A 15,801-nucleotide genomic window follows, 5' to 3' on the forward strand; every position below is an offset into this window, starting at 1 on the left:
TTTAGCAGGTAAAACAAAGTAAATTAATCTTATGCTATCTAAAATTAAGTGGTAAATTTATGGACAAAGTTTTATTATAAAAGGTTTTATTTCAGATCATGAAATTTTCTTTAGTAACTCTCATCTTTATCTTAGGTAGACTGAGTCAGGGAACAAAATCAGCCTGGTAGAAACGCACATCTCATTCTCAGAGAATCAATAATGCTGTAGTCAGAGTAGAACCTATTGCCTATGAGACCAGTGCGCGGTGTAGACTACAGAAATACAAACAAGACTCTACTTTGTCAATTTGCCAATGTTCTTCCTGGTTAAGATAGCAACCAACAGATGTCAGTGAAGCAAACATATGCTGCAACTCTGACAGAAATAAAGCAGCCAAAACGTACAACTATTCATGGTTCAATTTTTCTAATTTGTGTTTTAAGAGAAGAGACAGAAAGGGAAACTCGGGTTGCTTTCTGAAGTCTGTATAGGATCCTGTCTAAGCCACTTTTTCTCTATTACTACATGGTGAAGCAGGGCTCAAAATAAGATCCCAAGACTTGGCAAGATCTAGAAAGATCCATTCAGGTCCTCCAGGGTTCTATCAGGAAAGAAAACATATTTAAAAGAATTATTCAGCAATAACAGAAAGCTGAAAACAAAAGAGCTTCTGCGTTACCATCCATTTAAATCAGAATCTGCAAAAAACTGCGAGTTTTCCCCACTAATCGCTGTGGCTAATCAATGTCTTCCTGTCAGCCTGGGCTCCCGCTCCCCGGGTCCCCTCTCCCCGGGTCCCCTCTCCCTGTGTCTCCTCTCCCTGAGTCCCCTCTCCCTGGGTCCCCTCTCCCCGGGTATCCCTCTCCCTGGGTCTCCTCTCCCTGTGTCCCCTCTCCCTTGGTCCCCTCTCCCCGGGTCCCCTCTCCCCGGGTCTCCTCTCCCCGGGTCCCCTCTCCCCGGGTCCCCTCTCCCTGGGTCCCCTCTCCCTGTGTCTCCTCTCCCTGAGTCCCCTCTCCCTGGGTCCCCTCTCCCCGGGTTCCCTCTCCCTGAGTCCCCTCTCCCTGGGTCTCCGCTCCCTGGGTTCCCTCTCCCACCAGCCCCAGCAACAAGGCTGAGTTTGGGATGCAGTGAAAGCCCTTCAGTGCCAGCATTTAAAGAGCTGTGACCTGAGCCCTAACAGCTGCTGGGCCCTCCATTCCTGGGTCTCCACAGCACCGCCATGTCCTGCTGTCCTGTCCAGGCCCCACACACACTGCCTGCCGGCCCCAGCTGCACACTTTGGGCCTCTAGACCCCGCCTCATTCCTCTCTGTGTTTCTGCCACTCAGTGCTGCAGCAGGCAGGGGTTGGCTCTTGGTACATGTTTTCCACTGAATCAAATCTTTAAAACTTTTTTTGATAATAGATTATTTTAGGTTTCAAATCAAAATATGTACTGTGATCTAGAAATACACAAGATAAAAATTTGAAATATGACAAAAGTTTGGGCAGGGTCAAGGATTTTATTAGATTTGCATTTTACTTGAAAATAAGTCTAACTCAATCATCTTTTTATTATTGTTATTACCTATCTATTCGGGCCTATATATTGGCTGACCAACCTAGAGAAGGCAAGCTAGTCGCAGGCTACAGTGCCTGAGTCTCTAGGAGATGGCTGTGACCCTCACGCCTGCCCCCGGGCACAGCTGCAGGTCCTTCTCCAGGATGCTACTCACTCGGGACGTCGCAGAAAAAGCTGTCTTTGTGGAAGTTCCAGTCCACTTCTCTTTTCTCTCTTTCATAATGATCATCTGACCACCGATCATCCCGATGGCTGAAACAGAACAACGTGGCCTGCGGTGAGGCTCTGGCTGCTTCAAGGTGACCAGTGTGTGGTATCAGTGCATCCTCAAGCCCTACTCAGAAATGACAGTAAACTGGGGGATTCATGTAAGCAACCCACATTCATTTTCTCACTCTGGACGAAGAAAAGAAACACCACCTTAAAGATGCCAACAGGTTAAACAACTCCATGGCAAACGACTTTGAACATATTTTGTACTTCATCTTCTTTCTCAGGCGATATTTAAAGAATTCATTAAGTAATATTTATGTAGATTATATAAAAATACAGGATGGTTACCTCTTGGCTTGCTCGTCTGCATATTTAAAAGGATAATTTGCCAGCGTGGCTTTGTATCCGGTGTTTTTGACCATGTTGTTCCACGTGACCAGTCTCTGACCTATCGTTGTCCCTCTTGGCTCAAAACCCTAGGCAAAATGTCACAGGTCCCCATTAGCACACTTCACCCCAGGCTGAGCACACAGTGACAGCAAGGGGAGGCAGTGGTGGGTGACATGGTGAGAGTCACCTGTCACTGTGACAACACGGGGGAGGTACAGGTCTCAGGGAAGAGGAAGAACACTTAGCAGCCATTTGCCTTTCTAACTGATGCCTACCCATCTAGGAAGCACTTATTTTTATCTCGTGAATACACACACTGTCAGGGTGTCTCACAAAGATGAGCACTACATGTGACCTCATTTTTTTCATTTTTCCACCCCGGGGGAGATTTACTTAAAAACAGACCCACTGTCAGCAATACTAAAATTCCTTCAGTTTCTTCTGGGAGAAAAAATACATTCAATCTTAGAAGCTTTATGAAAATATTTTTATACAGTATTCAGGTTCTGTAGTGGATTGCATTTTAGTTTCAACATGGGGAAAGAGAAGCAAAACAACATCTAGAGTTTTAAGGGTGAGTAGGTTCCCTGACCTTCTAGGAATCTGAGAACACAGATTATACTTGTCTTTATATTTCAAAAAGACTCATATACTTATCCAAGGTTGGAGGTGGTTTCAAAAGAACAGAAAAGGGACATTAAACAAGAAAATGCGACCTGCATTAAAATACTTAATTCAAGGCAATGGCTCCAGCTACAGAGAACAGATCAGCTCTGTGGGCTCAGGCTTCCTTACCAGCAGTGGATCTGAGAAGTCTGGAAGCTCTAGCAGCAACACGCCCACCAGCGCACAGACCACGATGAGCAGGGTACACAGGCCCAGGACCACCACTGGCCAGTCAGCTAGCAGGGCCGCATAGCTGCAAAGCACAGAGGGTACAGGATGCCACTTAGAGGCAGCACGGGGTTTGCACCGCCCATAGAGCGATGTGTGAAGTCCTCCCAGGTTAGACCTGGGGCAGGCGTTCCTTCTGAACACACACAGGAACACAGCACACACAGAGGCACACTTAACTGTTGCAGAAAACTATAAGATCATTTTCTTTTCATTATTTGTGAGGAAGCAGCAGAGATCATATACCATGGACTACTGAGAGTCAGAATGTCTGAACACAGCCAGTTAGGTTTTGTGTCTACTATGTATGTCCAGGAAAAATAAAAAATAAAAAAACCCATGCTTAATAAAGGGAAAGAAAAACAGTCAGCAAGGACTGGTCCTTTTTGAAGTCTCTTCCATGATTATTGCTTCTGTCAGGATTGTCTTCCTCCATATCATACTCTATCAGTTCTTTAAAAGAAATCAGTCTCTAAGCAGGTTCATGAAGTGTAAATCAGAAAAGTAACCAAACCAAACACTTCCCATAGACCCACTGCTGAAACTACCTGAACACACCCACGGGACTGTGAGCACACGAGGCAGGGATGCTGGCCTGATCCGGTTAACATGTCATCAGGGCTTGCAGGAAGTGCTCTGCAAATGTCTCCAATTGAAGGACTCACCGAATACTGACCACTTGTCTCCTGGCCACTATATGTGGTGGGCTGCAGCCTTTCCCTGGCTTCAGGAACTGCTCTTACAGCCAGGCCTACCAGCAGTCCCTCCCACTAGGCTTGCCACCCCACCAGCAAACCACACCCTGGCCACACCTCAATGTCTGCACACATCCAGGTTTTCCAGGGAACACAGTACCCATGGAAGTGGACTAAACTTCAAAATGCATTTGGCTCCTTGAATTTTTTTTCCTTTTCACTTTTATTTTTATTAGCATGTTTGCCATACATACTGATGACATTCCTGGTGAGGAGTTAGCACATGAGCATAACTATTCTTTTTATGCCCCCATCTCTTAGTCCCCTTCCCAAAAGAAGAAAAACCAGAACATTTAATTTGTGGACCACTGCACTCTCACATTCTCAGAGTGTGATGCTGGCTCCTTTGGCTGCTGTGAGAGCCATTTCTGGTTCATTTTAAATATATTTCTTAGACATAGGTTTGTGAATTATTTTTTTCTGCAAAATCATGAAGTTGTCAATAAAGCCGGTAGCTCTAAATGTGTGAAAAATCTATTCTGTCTCTAAGAATAAACTGCTGGTTTGTTTATATTCTGTTTTGTTTGTGGGTCTGGCTTTGTGGGTATATTTACTTCAAATTAAAGTTCTAATAAGGGAATTAAATATAACAGAATCACACTGTGACCTGAACAGACATTTTTCACTGCTATTCTTGTACACAGAAACAAACAAGTGACAGATTGTGCTCCCTGGGACACTTCAGCTCCCTCGCCCATACTGAGCCCATCTGGGGCTATGTCCACTTCCAGGAGGAGGCCAAGGCCCTGCGGGGAGGACTGCACTGAGAACAGCTCTTACTCCATGCATGCTGTCCAAGACCCACAGATACCAGGAGAGAGTAATCCCGACACACATGTCTGTTCCCCCAAATTCACAGCTAGAAATTCTCAGAGCCACAAGCAGTTCATTTCCAAGTGAATCACACCCATAGAACTCTGAATTGAACTCTATTCACTTGACTACAAATTCTGGATCTAAAGTGGTTAAGGAAGCTGGGCGTGGTGATGCACGCCTGCAATCTCAGCAGTCTGTAAGGCTGAAGCAGGAGATTCCTAAATTTGTACCCAGCCCAGAAATTTAGCAACTTAAGTGAGATCTCAAGATAGAAAATAAAAAGGGCTGGGGATGGAGCTCAGTGGGAAGGCTGTGGGTTCAGTCCCCAGTAACACACACACACACACACACACACACACACACACACACGTGCGCACGTCCTTCATTAAGAGAAAATTATGCCAGATACAACAGAATCACACTCTAATAGAATGACTGGCTCTAATGGAAACACGTAAATCATGCCAGGCTGCCTGTAGCTTTTCCAGTGTAAACACCGAGTGCCGGAAGCTTTCACACCTCCAGAGCACACCTCTCACTTTATTTCCTCCTCCACCCAGTGCAAACTAAGATGAAAGCAGCTGGTTTTGAAGCAATAAAGTCCTTTGTCTTAATAGCATGTTGAGACTTTCTTTTCATGGCTTCAGATTTTCAGATCTTTTACATTTTAGACCTTAAAATATCAGCCTTGTGAAATGAAAATGGCTCTGGGCTTATACAATTATTTATTATACACCACTGAAATGGACCCATTTTCTTTCAAATGAACCAGAATTGTGCATTTTTACCTACAAACCTGATATCAACAGAGGGCACTGGGCCCCAAATTGCTCTGGTTTGATTTACCCATATAATGACTTTTCATTATGTGCTCTTGGAAATCACACACATGCACAGCCCCCTTAAAAACTTCTTTCAATACTCGCTCCTCTCCCCCTTGGAAACATTTGGTTTTGATTTTACAGTGCTGCTCTGCCCCAGCGCCGCCGACTCTGTGACTCGCATGGGTGGTGACCTCCACCCCTCTGCTGGCTGCCCTGCCACCCACGCCCACAGAGGGCTGAGGCCTGATGCAGGGCATGGGTGGGGAGCCAGCCCTAGCAGTCCCCACACACGGGCCTTGTCCTGCTACCTACGCAGAGACACAGCACGGCCGAGGGGCTGTAGGTCACCCTGAGAGGCAGACAATAGCTAGAAAACCAAGGTGAAAAGCTAATAAAAATGAGAGAAGTACAGGAAATCACGGTGACCCATGGTCACAGGAGTGCTGGGCATCTAAGCCAGAGACACCTTGTCGCATGCAGGCCCAGCTGTCACAGCCGCGCCAGGTGGGGTCCCATGGAGGCCCCTCAGATACACTCAGGTTCTCAGCCAGCTTCTTACCAGGTTCACTCTGGAAATAAGTCAGAAACAACTGTCCAAGCAAATAAACTACATGTCTCCCAGGGCCAGTGCATGCTCAGGCAGCACTGAAGGGGCCTGTTATAAATGGCTGTTTCTATTATAGTAATGCCCCACAATATTTTCTTCTTAGCATACACAGTTGGCCCCTTACTCTCTGTTGTGTTTCTGCAAACACTCTCTCATCCCTCCTCTTCCATCTGAGCAGAGCCAAGTGCATAGAGTGTGTGTGCCTGGAACCTGAAGCCAAGAACTCTTTCCTGGCCACCCCCAACCCTCACCCTGGTGGCCTTGCCTTTGTTCCCCAAGTCCTCTGCACTGACAGTCCACTCAGCAGTCTCGGTTCCCACCTTCCTACTTAACTCGTTTAGTTAGCCTTGCCTTCCTGAAAACCCCTCACCTTTATTTTATCCCATGTGTTTCTCTCAGATATTCTTCCTTCTTCCTTTTGTCCCTGAAGGGTAGGCATTTAAAAATGTTATTAATCACAATGTTTCCTGTGGCATCATGAATTTAACGGGAAGAATGAAGTTCAAGAAATTTCACACTCAGAAAATAGGATACTGAACTCTTTCTTTCATTCAGAACTCATATTCATTCAGCAATTAGTGTGAAGTAACAAGGTTGCAAGGCATTATGGGAGTACAAAATGGCAGACACAGACCCTGCCTGCAAGGAACTCATAGAAAAATCAGACAGCCATGCAACTATCTACACAACAGGTCAAGAAAGAAGTGTTTCTAGAGTCAGAGATAAGATGTTTTGTGAATAAGAGATTACTTCTAGCTAAGGTGGAAAAGAAAATCAAGAAAGATTTTTTGAAAAACTTGTATTTATATGTATATATACCAAAAAGAATAAATTAGGGATTCTAAAAAATACCAGTTTAGAAACAAAGGGAAAAAAATGAAAAATCTTTCAAAATACAAAATTTTTAGTCTACCAAGAAAGCCTTTATTTCTAAGGAACTGAAATTCTTTTTCTTAATATTACAAATTTATTTGTATCCTCCCTTTATCTTTTCCCATTTTTTTAAAAAAATAGGAAATTTGAATAAGTAAAAAGGGGTATACAGTACAGTGGAAGAAGGATATTCTAATACATGCTACAACATGGAAAATCCTAAAGACATTAAGCTAAGTGAAATAAACCATCATAAAAGGACAAAACTGAGTAATTCCATGCACAGGAGGGGCTGAGAGCAGCCAAATGCAGGTAGAATGGTGGTCGCCAGGGATGTGGGAAGTGGAAACGGACTGTCACTGCCTAATGGGTACGGAGTTTCCATTTCACGAGAATAGACTGGGTGGACCAGCATCGTGACAATGCCTGCTACGCAGCTCTAATGTGTGTGATGCCATCAGACTGCACACTCGAAAATGCTTAAGAGGCAATTACAGATTGTATTTCACTACAATTAAAAACTAAGTATTATTTTAAATGGAAGAAGCATTTACTAATGGAATGCCTTTTACCACATTAAAAAAGAAGTATAATTTTTGTTTGTTTTTTGGTACTGGGGATCCAACTCGGGTCCTTGTGCTTGCGAGGCAGGCGGCGGAACCACTGAGCTAAATCCCCGGCCCGAAAGAAGTATAATTTTAATGGACAAAATGTTTAAATGGAAGAAGAAACTTACACAGCAATTTTGCTCTAAATGAGAACTCTCTTGAGGCAGGCTGTGTAGTTCTAGCATCTGAGCTTCTTTGGCACCTGACTTTCAGACTCACTTGGACTTTCTTAAGTGTAATGACATTGCACCTGGACCCCAGACAGGGGAAGAGCTACATCTGACGAGACAATGCTTTTTTTTTTAAGAAACTTTTATTCATTTAAAGTCTCCTCTATGAAAAGATAAACTTCAAACATTCCCATACCTCCCTCATAGTAGGGCTATACAATGTCCAGAAAGACAGATGACACTTTCTAAATAAACTCTGTGCACTGGAGTCCAGCTGACAGAACTCTCTCCCCTCAGGGAAGACCGTGAAAAGCCAACCCCACACACGAAGGGCTGCGAACAACTAGACAAATGCAGAGGAACAGACACAAACTAAGAGCTAAACATCTACCTTAAGATTCATAACCAGTTCTGGCGATAAGAGATTCCTTCTCTCAGGAACGTTTTTCCTTCAAAGAAACAGGAATGAGGAAGGCAGAAAGAGTAGCACTGTGGGTGAGATGCCAGAAGGGCACAGGCATGCGGGCAAGGTTATTCTGGACTAAGATGACCCAAAGAACCTTACCTTTTCGGCAACTTGAAAGGTCTGCGTGGTCTGGAAAAAAAGCAAAGGAGAATTGATCAGAAACTAAGCATGAACCCATTCCAAGAAGTTTTACATGCAGACTGGACATTTACCTCTCCGCTCATTGTCCTCTGCAGTCTCCTCTGAAGACTGCACAGGCCACCTACTAGTGACAGCAAACACACATGACACGCAGCGCCTAGGGCTCTCCTGGTCCAGCCTCCATCTCTCTGGGACCTGGGGCTGCCAGCTGCTATCCTCTCCCCACACCTCCCTTCTACCTGCCCCCTTGATCATCAAGGCCCCTAACACTCTGATTTGGAGCTACAAAGAACAGTAATACTTTCTGGTACCACAAACATCTATTTTCCCTTTAGGATTCCAGTGGCTCTTCAAAGCTTCACTCCTGCACCTTTCTTTTTTGTTCTGGGGATTGATCTCCGGACCTTGCCTTTACGAGGCAGGTGGCAGAACCACTGAGCTAAATCCCCTGGCCTCTTTTTGTTTTTCTCTGTCTTTCCTCCCTTTAAGATATCAGTGTCTCTTCAAAGTCCCCCGCCCTCTTTCTTTCTGACACTATCTGGCCATGTAGCCTAGTCTGGCCTCGAACCCACAGCACTCCTCCTGGCTCAGACTTCCAGTGCTGGGACTACAGGCTTGCACCGCCACACCCGGCTTGAGGCTTTGGTTTCCTAATTTCCATCTTTAAGATCTATTTGAACAAGTGCACGCTTGGTTTGAATTGCGCTGTCCCCATGCTGCAATGATGCATCCCCCCTACCCTGCCACTCAGATACACAGGACAAGCTTGCTAAAGAGAATCCAGCCTTGGTCAGAACCCCAAACTCTATATTCCCAACAGATAGGTTTCCTATTTAGCAGCATGGGGAAAACTTCACCGAAGGTCTGGTGAGGAAACAAACCTACTGCCCATCCTCACTATGCCCAGGGCCAGTGCTCTCGTGCAGTGGTCTTCAGCCCCCAGAGACCCTGGGCTCTTGCATGCTGCCTGGGCCTTCCTGCCCAGTTTGGTCATGGGCTGCCCTGTGCTGAGCGCAGCCCGACATTTCTGCTGGCTTCCACTAAGCCACACATCAGAGGTCTGCAGATGCAAAATGACACCTCAATAAACTCTTTTCAAAACTGTAATTACTTTTCACAAAGGTGTTATTTATGTTAACATATAATTGGCTTATTATCTTTCAAGTTAAATACAGTTTCTCAGTTTCAATTCCAATATAGTACACATGACCTATAAAAGAAAAAGAAAAGTTCCTTGGAGGTGTTTGATCATTTTTGAAAGTGCAAAAGGGTTATGAGACCAAAAGCCTCAAGAAGCACTATACTAAGAGAACCGATATGAATATAAATATATATATTACACACACACACACACACACACACACACACACAAAACATGGATTCCCTAGCTATGCACACTTTCCTATACTTGGAACAAAACATGACACACATTTACTGTTTTGGATAAATCCACCAGGAAACCTCTAAATCCTATATCCTCCTATCAATTACACAGTGATTTTTTTTTTTTGAGACAGGGTTTTGTTCTGTAGTCCAGGCTGGCCTGTAACTCTCCATGTAGCCCAGTCTGTCTCAAACTCACAATCCTCCTGCCTCTGCCTCCTGAAAGACAGGAGTACAGGGTCGTGTGCCACCAGGCCTGGCTTTCATAGTGATTAAGAAAATGGTATTATTGAGATACAATTCACATACCACACAATTCATCCATTTAAATTGTGTATTTAAATGGCTTTAGCACTGTCAGAGTTGTGTGACCATTACCACAATCACACGATGACCTTGCCATGTGAACCCATGGATGAAGCTATAGTGAGCTACATGGAAAGAGTTACCTGTCAGAGAGGAGAGGAAGGTCTGGGACAAAAGAGCCGATCACCTACACATAACCCCACATTTTCTACTTCCTGTTTTCCAGTTATACAGGCTCAAAGCACCTACTGGATTTCCACGAAAAGCCAGTAGGTTATGCCATCTTTGACCTAAAATGGCCCCAAAGCCACAGTCCTGGACTATATGTGACTGGGCATTAGTAAAGAAATGAAATCTGATGTGCCTCTTTTGGGCTGTAAGGAACAGGGACATCCTCCTTCCTCCTGCGCACCAGACTGCAAAGCTACAAAATCCATGGCTCTGCCCGGCTCACTCTAGAGACAGAACAACTGTGGCCCGTTCATGTCCTTTCTGCCTGAGCACAGAACGCATTTTGTTATATTTGAGACAGTAAGGAGAGACTGTCAGCAAGAGCTGGAAAAGAGAAACTGAGGTTACTACAAAGATGCCTCCTGGGAAGCACTTGAGCCTTGTGAAGTTTCTGTGCTAATGGACATGACAAGCGGATGGTGGAGACACACGGCCATGCTACGGGTGACACAGGAAGCCACTGTGGTCTGCAGTTTCGCCTGCCTCTGTGTCTTTCTCCAGAAAGCATCTTTGAGAGCGGCAAGCAGGGAAATCACCTCTTCACGCAGACAAGTGGTCTCCCGCCACAGCAGGGCCCTGCACGCTGGTTCCTTTCCATGTCCAACCAGGGCTACTGCAGGGTGCTCTTTCCGCTGGCTTCCCAGTCAGTGTTAACCAACCGACCACCCCAATGCCTGTTGGAGGGAGAAGCTGTCTCTTCCTGGGTTCACTCACCCTTTAATGCTACATGGCCCAAATAGTTCTGGCTGGCCCAACCACCATGTAAACCAGACGAGCAGACGTCACCTGCACAGTTCCCTTCCTGCAGGCCAGGCTAGGACGACATCTGTGTCTTCTGTAGCTCGTTCCCGGCTGTGGTGCAGGCAGGTAGGGGCTGGGGACAGCTCCCCAGCTGCAACTGGCTGCCCTGTTGCTCCTTCTCTCCCACATAACTGGGCATTTCTGTTTGCAAGCAGGTGACAGTAACATCACTTTAAGACTAAGCCCAAATCTGTTTTTATAAAGCACTCATAAACTCAAGTGCTCATGATTAGTAGGTGCTGGCGCTGCCCACCTAGAAGATGACAGGAGTGAGAGCCTGGCTGGAGAGCTGGGCAACAGCTGGGAGGCAGCTGTGATGGTCTCAGATGGAGGGAAGGCAGGAAAAGAGCAAAGGGACCAAGACAGTCGGGCAGAAGAGGCAAGGGAGCACTTTAAAAAGGGCAATGGAGAGAACAAAGCATAGGAAGATAAAAGTCAACTAGAAGCCCGGAAAAGGAAATAACTGCAATGGAAGTCACGACACACTAGCGCGGTTACAGTTGTATAATTATAAATAAACTGTGGCAGATATAATTATACAGCACTAAAAATCATGTTTTCAGGAGATTTTCATTACATGGAAAAGCCTCATGTTCCAGAGTGATAGCATATTATACATCGACTGTGATTCCAACTGTTTGCATATTTTATGTCTGTATTTGGGATGAAGGAAAAAATACTGAAAGGAAACCAATCATAAAGAATTACAGGGGCCAGGGATTTAGCTCAGCGGTTTGGTGGCCTGCCTCGCAAGCACAAGGACCCGAGTTCGATCCCCAGTACTAAAAAACAAAAAACAAAGAATTACAGAGGTTTTATCCATATACTGAGAATACAGTGATTGTTTCTTTCTCTGTGTTTCCTTCCCTCGTTTTTTTCTCTCTCTTTTAAGAATTGTTGGGATAAGAAAGGGAGATTGCATGGTGAAGGAAATGAGAATAATGCAACCTGAGATCTTCCCGTCAGTCTGGAGCATGCTTTCTCCACAGCTGCAGAATCTGCAGTACAACCCACAGGTGACCCAGCATCGAGGAAACCAAACCCAGAAAGGGCCTGGTATACCTCTGAACAACTCAAGTGCTACGAAGGAAACAGACCTTGAGCTTCACCGTGTTAAACCGCACTTGGGCACCAACGCCCACCTCCGCCATTGCAGTCACAAGGGCTGAGGCCCACGGTGCAGAGGACAGGCGGAGAGAGGGCTTCAGCTCTCGTGAGTGTTCTTTCAAACATTTCCCACAAAAACACAGCCATTCTTCATGTGACTGCTTCCATGAGTCACCACTGGTGCCCTTGGGCTCTCTGGTGAAGATGAAACAGATTCTCTGAGACCAGGTACCCACTATTCACGCACCAGAGCTAGATGCCTGTGTCTGTGTCAAGTGAGCTGGGGGCTGACGGTAACCACAGACTTGCACAGTGCATTTCCAGGATGCTGAAACCACGTGGGTTCACGCCTGGTCACCAAGTCCAGGGACAACTGCCTGTGGCTCCAAGGGAACCTGCAGCCGGAGGAAGGTGTTCAGTGCCCGGTAAATACCGCACTTCATAAAAGTTAAAAAGAACTGAGCTTAGGTCCAGTAAAAGCTTGGCGTGTGGGAGAACAAGGAGCACGAGGGCCCCCACCTCAGCTCAGCGACCCTGAGCGAGTCAGCCGGTCTGGCAGAGGGGCGGGTGCGGGCCCTGTACCTGCTGCACACTGCACTGCCAAGGGCAGAGCCACCCCTCCTCCTCTGGAAGGGACCATCCGCGGGTCCCTTCCTGCCTCCGAGCGCACTGAGTCCATAGCCCTTGCTCTACACGATCCAAATGGTGCCTGCTGGCGGCTGAAGAGAAATGAAAATTGACGTGTGCAGACCACAGCAGGCGGGGGAGGCCCCCCATGCCAGTGCCCGGGCTGCTGTACTTTCGCGATCATGGCCCGGCTGAGAGAAGCGGTGCACTGATGCGTCGCGAGCTGGGACAGCAGGCTGGTGACTTGTTCCGCACCGCAAGGAGGGTGCAGGATGCACCCGGGCGAGGCTCTGCAGGAGAAGCTGGGAGCAGAAGGCGCCGGAATCGGCCATGCCCACCAAGGACACCACGCGAGAGGGACACACGCACACCAGCACATGGGCCGGAGGGAGAATCCCTGGGACTAATGACAAAGTGAAAAAGAAATAAATGAAAATGTCTCGGTGTCCTTTAAACCCAACAGACCTGTTCACCACGGAGAGAAAGGGCAATCAAGAGTGAGTTTAAGATCGCTCAAGCGCCAGGAGGTAGCCTGGGCCCTGATCCACTGAGGGAAGGAGAGCCACGCCTTCTCCCACCCCCACCGCCATCGCTCACGCTCTGGGAAGGTAGCCGCACGGGCGCCCCTGAACCCCCATAAGTCCCCTCCCCACCCTCCGTGCACTCTCAGACCTCCTGACCATGCCAGTCTTTGGACCCACTCTGCAGAGGCAGAGGTGGTCATCAAGGATATTTTTCTGAGTTCCCAACTTTGAACATCTTTAAAGAAAGGGCATGGGAAACCTGTAATAGAACCTTGTGGAGTTCAACCATTCAGAAGGTTGGGGAACTCAATCTGGGCCTTGCAGCCCAAGGTCAGTCAGTGTCATGGGGTTCAGCCATCACCTAACTGAGACCAGGAGTCTTGCATCCTCACTCTGTCTGAGCCATTAAATGGTAAATACACTATATTGAAATTTTGTTCACTGCAGACATGTTCTGGACTGCTTCTTGATTTCAATTTAATTCAAATGATTTAAGGGTGATAGACTAGTGACTACCACAGGTGGTCAGTGTCCAAGTTGTGCTTGATCTTAATGTGCTGCTGATTGTATCAGTTGGGATAAAGTATTGTGGTTGATTTGATGAGCTGTTTCTCTGATGTTATGAAGATGAGAATGTCTGTGGGTCATTAGAGACACAGAAGCTAGGGCACAACTGTATCAGGAAGATTTGGGTGATAATCCAGAGATTAAACCAAGGACCGTCTGACAACAAAAATAAAAATGAGAAAACACTTAAGCAAGAAACAAGGACAGACTTCCAGTTCACCAATGGCAAACAGTAGGGCAAACGAGGATGAAAAGGCCAATAGTGAACCACCAGGACACCCTCAACTCAAAGCACAGGAAGTAAAAAAACAGATCAATCAAGCTCTAGAAAAGTTCAAAACAGAAATAATTTCCCAGATAACCACAGAGATAGTGAGCAAAATGGAAGTCGTGATTCGAGACTCTAGAGCAGAAACTGACAAAAAAATAGATGAGCTCAGGACCATGATAGAAGCCATGAAGGCATAAGAAGAAATGGAAAAAATAAACGCCCAACATAGGAAAGAAATGGAATCCATAAAACAGATTCAAACAGATATCCAGGAGATTAAACACTCCATAGAAAGTGTATGCAACAGAATAAAAGAATCTGAAGATAGACTCTCAGATATAGAAGATAAGATTGCAGTCAGTGACCATGAAAAGAAAGGTCTCTTAAAAACAGTAAGGGATCATGAGAAATCGATCCAACAACTCCTAGATGATGCAAAGAAGAATAACATAAGACTGATAGGAATACATGAAGCAGTAGGAGAAAATACAAATGACTTTAAAAAGCTGTTTGCAGAATTAATGACAGAAAACTTCCCAAACAGAGGGGAAGAATTTGACATTCAGATAAGTGAGGCATATAGGACCCCACCTAGCTACAATAAAAAAAAATCTACACCTAGACATATAATAATCAAGATCCCAGAAACCCAACAGAAGAACAAAATACTACAAGCAGTAAGAGAAAAGAAACAAATCACATACAAAAGAAAGCCCATCAGAATCAAAGCAGACTTTTCAACACAAACCCTCAGGGCAAGGAGAGCCTGGAATGAGATATTTTAAGTACTAAAAGAGAACAACTTCCAACCTAGACTGATGTATCCTGCAAAACTCTCTTTCAAAATGGATAGGGAAATAAGACACTTCCATGACAAAGAACACCTGAGAAACTACATGAATATCAAACCAGCATTACAAGTAATTCTAAACAAGATCCTAGAAAAAGACAATGAAGGCAACAACACCATGAGGCCCAACAGAGCAAATCAAATAGGCAAGGCAAGAAATTAAAAAGAGAAGGAGAAAAAGTAAAAAGAGTCAACAAAAGGCCAATAACATGTCAATAATAAGTCAGTACATATCAGTTATAACCAGCAATGTCAATGGCCTCAACTCACCAATCAAGAGAAATAGACTGGCAAAATGGAATAAGAAGCAAAATCCAACAATATGTTGTATACAAGAAACACACCTAGTGCAAAAAGAAGCCCATAGACTGAAAGTGAAAAGATAGAAAACAATTCTCCATGTGACAGGAGCCCAGAAAAAAACAGGGGTAGCAATCTTATTTGCAGACAAAGTAAATTTCAAACCAAAACTGATTCTAGTATTATTGATGTAGGACGGTACTGTAGCATACCTCTATGAATGTAAAATATCTTATACCTGCTTTATGATACATAGTAGGGACTGTGCTTTATCAGAGCTACATTTAATGATATTACTCTAGAATGTTCTCTTTCCAGATGATGATTAAGATGCAAATAAAAAAAAAATGGTGCCAGGTATCACAAGAGCAACAGAACTTTGCTGCTTTCTGGATATTGTTCTTTTCTTTCTTTTGTTTGTTTGTTTGTTTGTTTTGTTTTGTTTTTTTAATGGAATGTGCTGAATGTCTATAATTTTATTCAGATGACTGCAGAACCTGGAAAAGCTGTTGCTGCTATCAATGAATAACATACT

The 15,801-nt window shown here is 45.2% G+C and overlaps 1 protein-coding gene across 7 annotated transcripts in view; it reads right to left on the minus strand.

The window, feature by feature from the left end:
- Disp1 (dispatched RND transporter family member 1) overlaps positions 1-15,801 on the minus strand; it is a 158,337-nt gene that overhangs the window by 9,742 nt on the left and 132,794 nt on the right. For all 7 annotated transcript variants that reach the window (XM_033762020.1, XM_033762018.1, XM_033762021.1 and 4 more), the window contains 4 exons: positions 8,258-8,287; positions 2,941-3,064; positions 2,104-2,231; positions 1,697-1,794 (listed from right to left, as the gene is read on the minus strand). In XM_033762020.1, coding sequence (XP_033617911.1) covers positions 1,697-1,794; positions 2,104-2,231; positions 2,941-3,064; positions 8,258-8,287 — 380 coding nt within the window. The remainder of the gene's footprint in view (positions 1-1,696; positions 1,795-2,103; positions 2,232-2,940; positions 3,065-8,257; positions 8,288-15,801) is intronic.

The sequence above is a fragment of the Fukomys damarensis genome, unplaced genomic scaffold, assembly GCF_012274545.1.
Source record: "Fukomys damarensis isolate Sample0158 unplaced genomic scaffold, DMR_v1.0_HiC HiC_scaffold_11, whole genome shotgun sequence".
In the NCBI taxonomy this organism is placed as follows: Eukaryota; Metazoa; Chordata; class Mammalia; order Rodentia; family Bathyergidae; genus Fukomys; species Fukomys damarensis.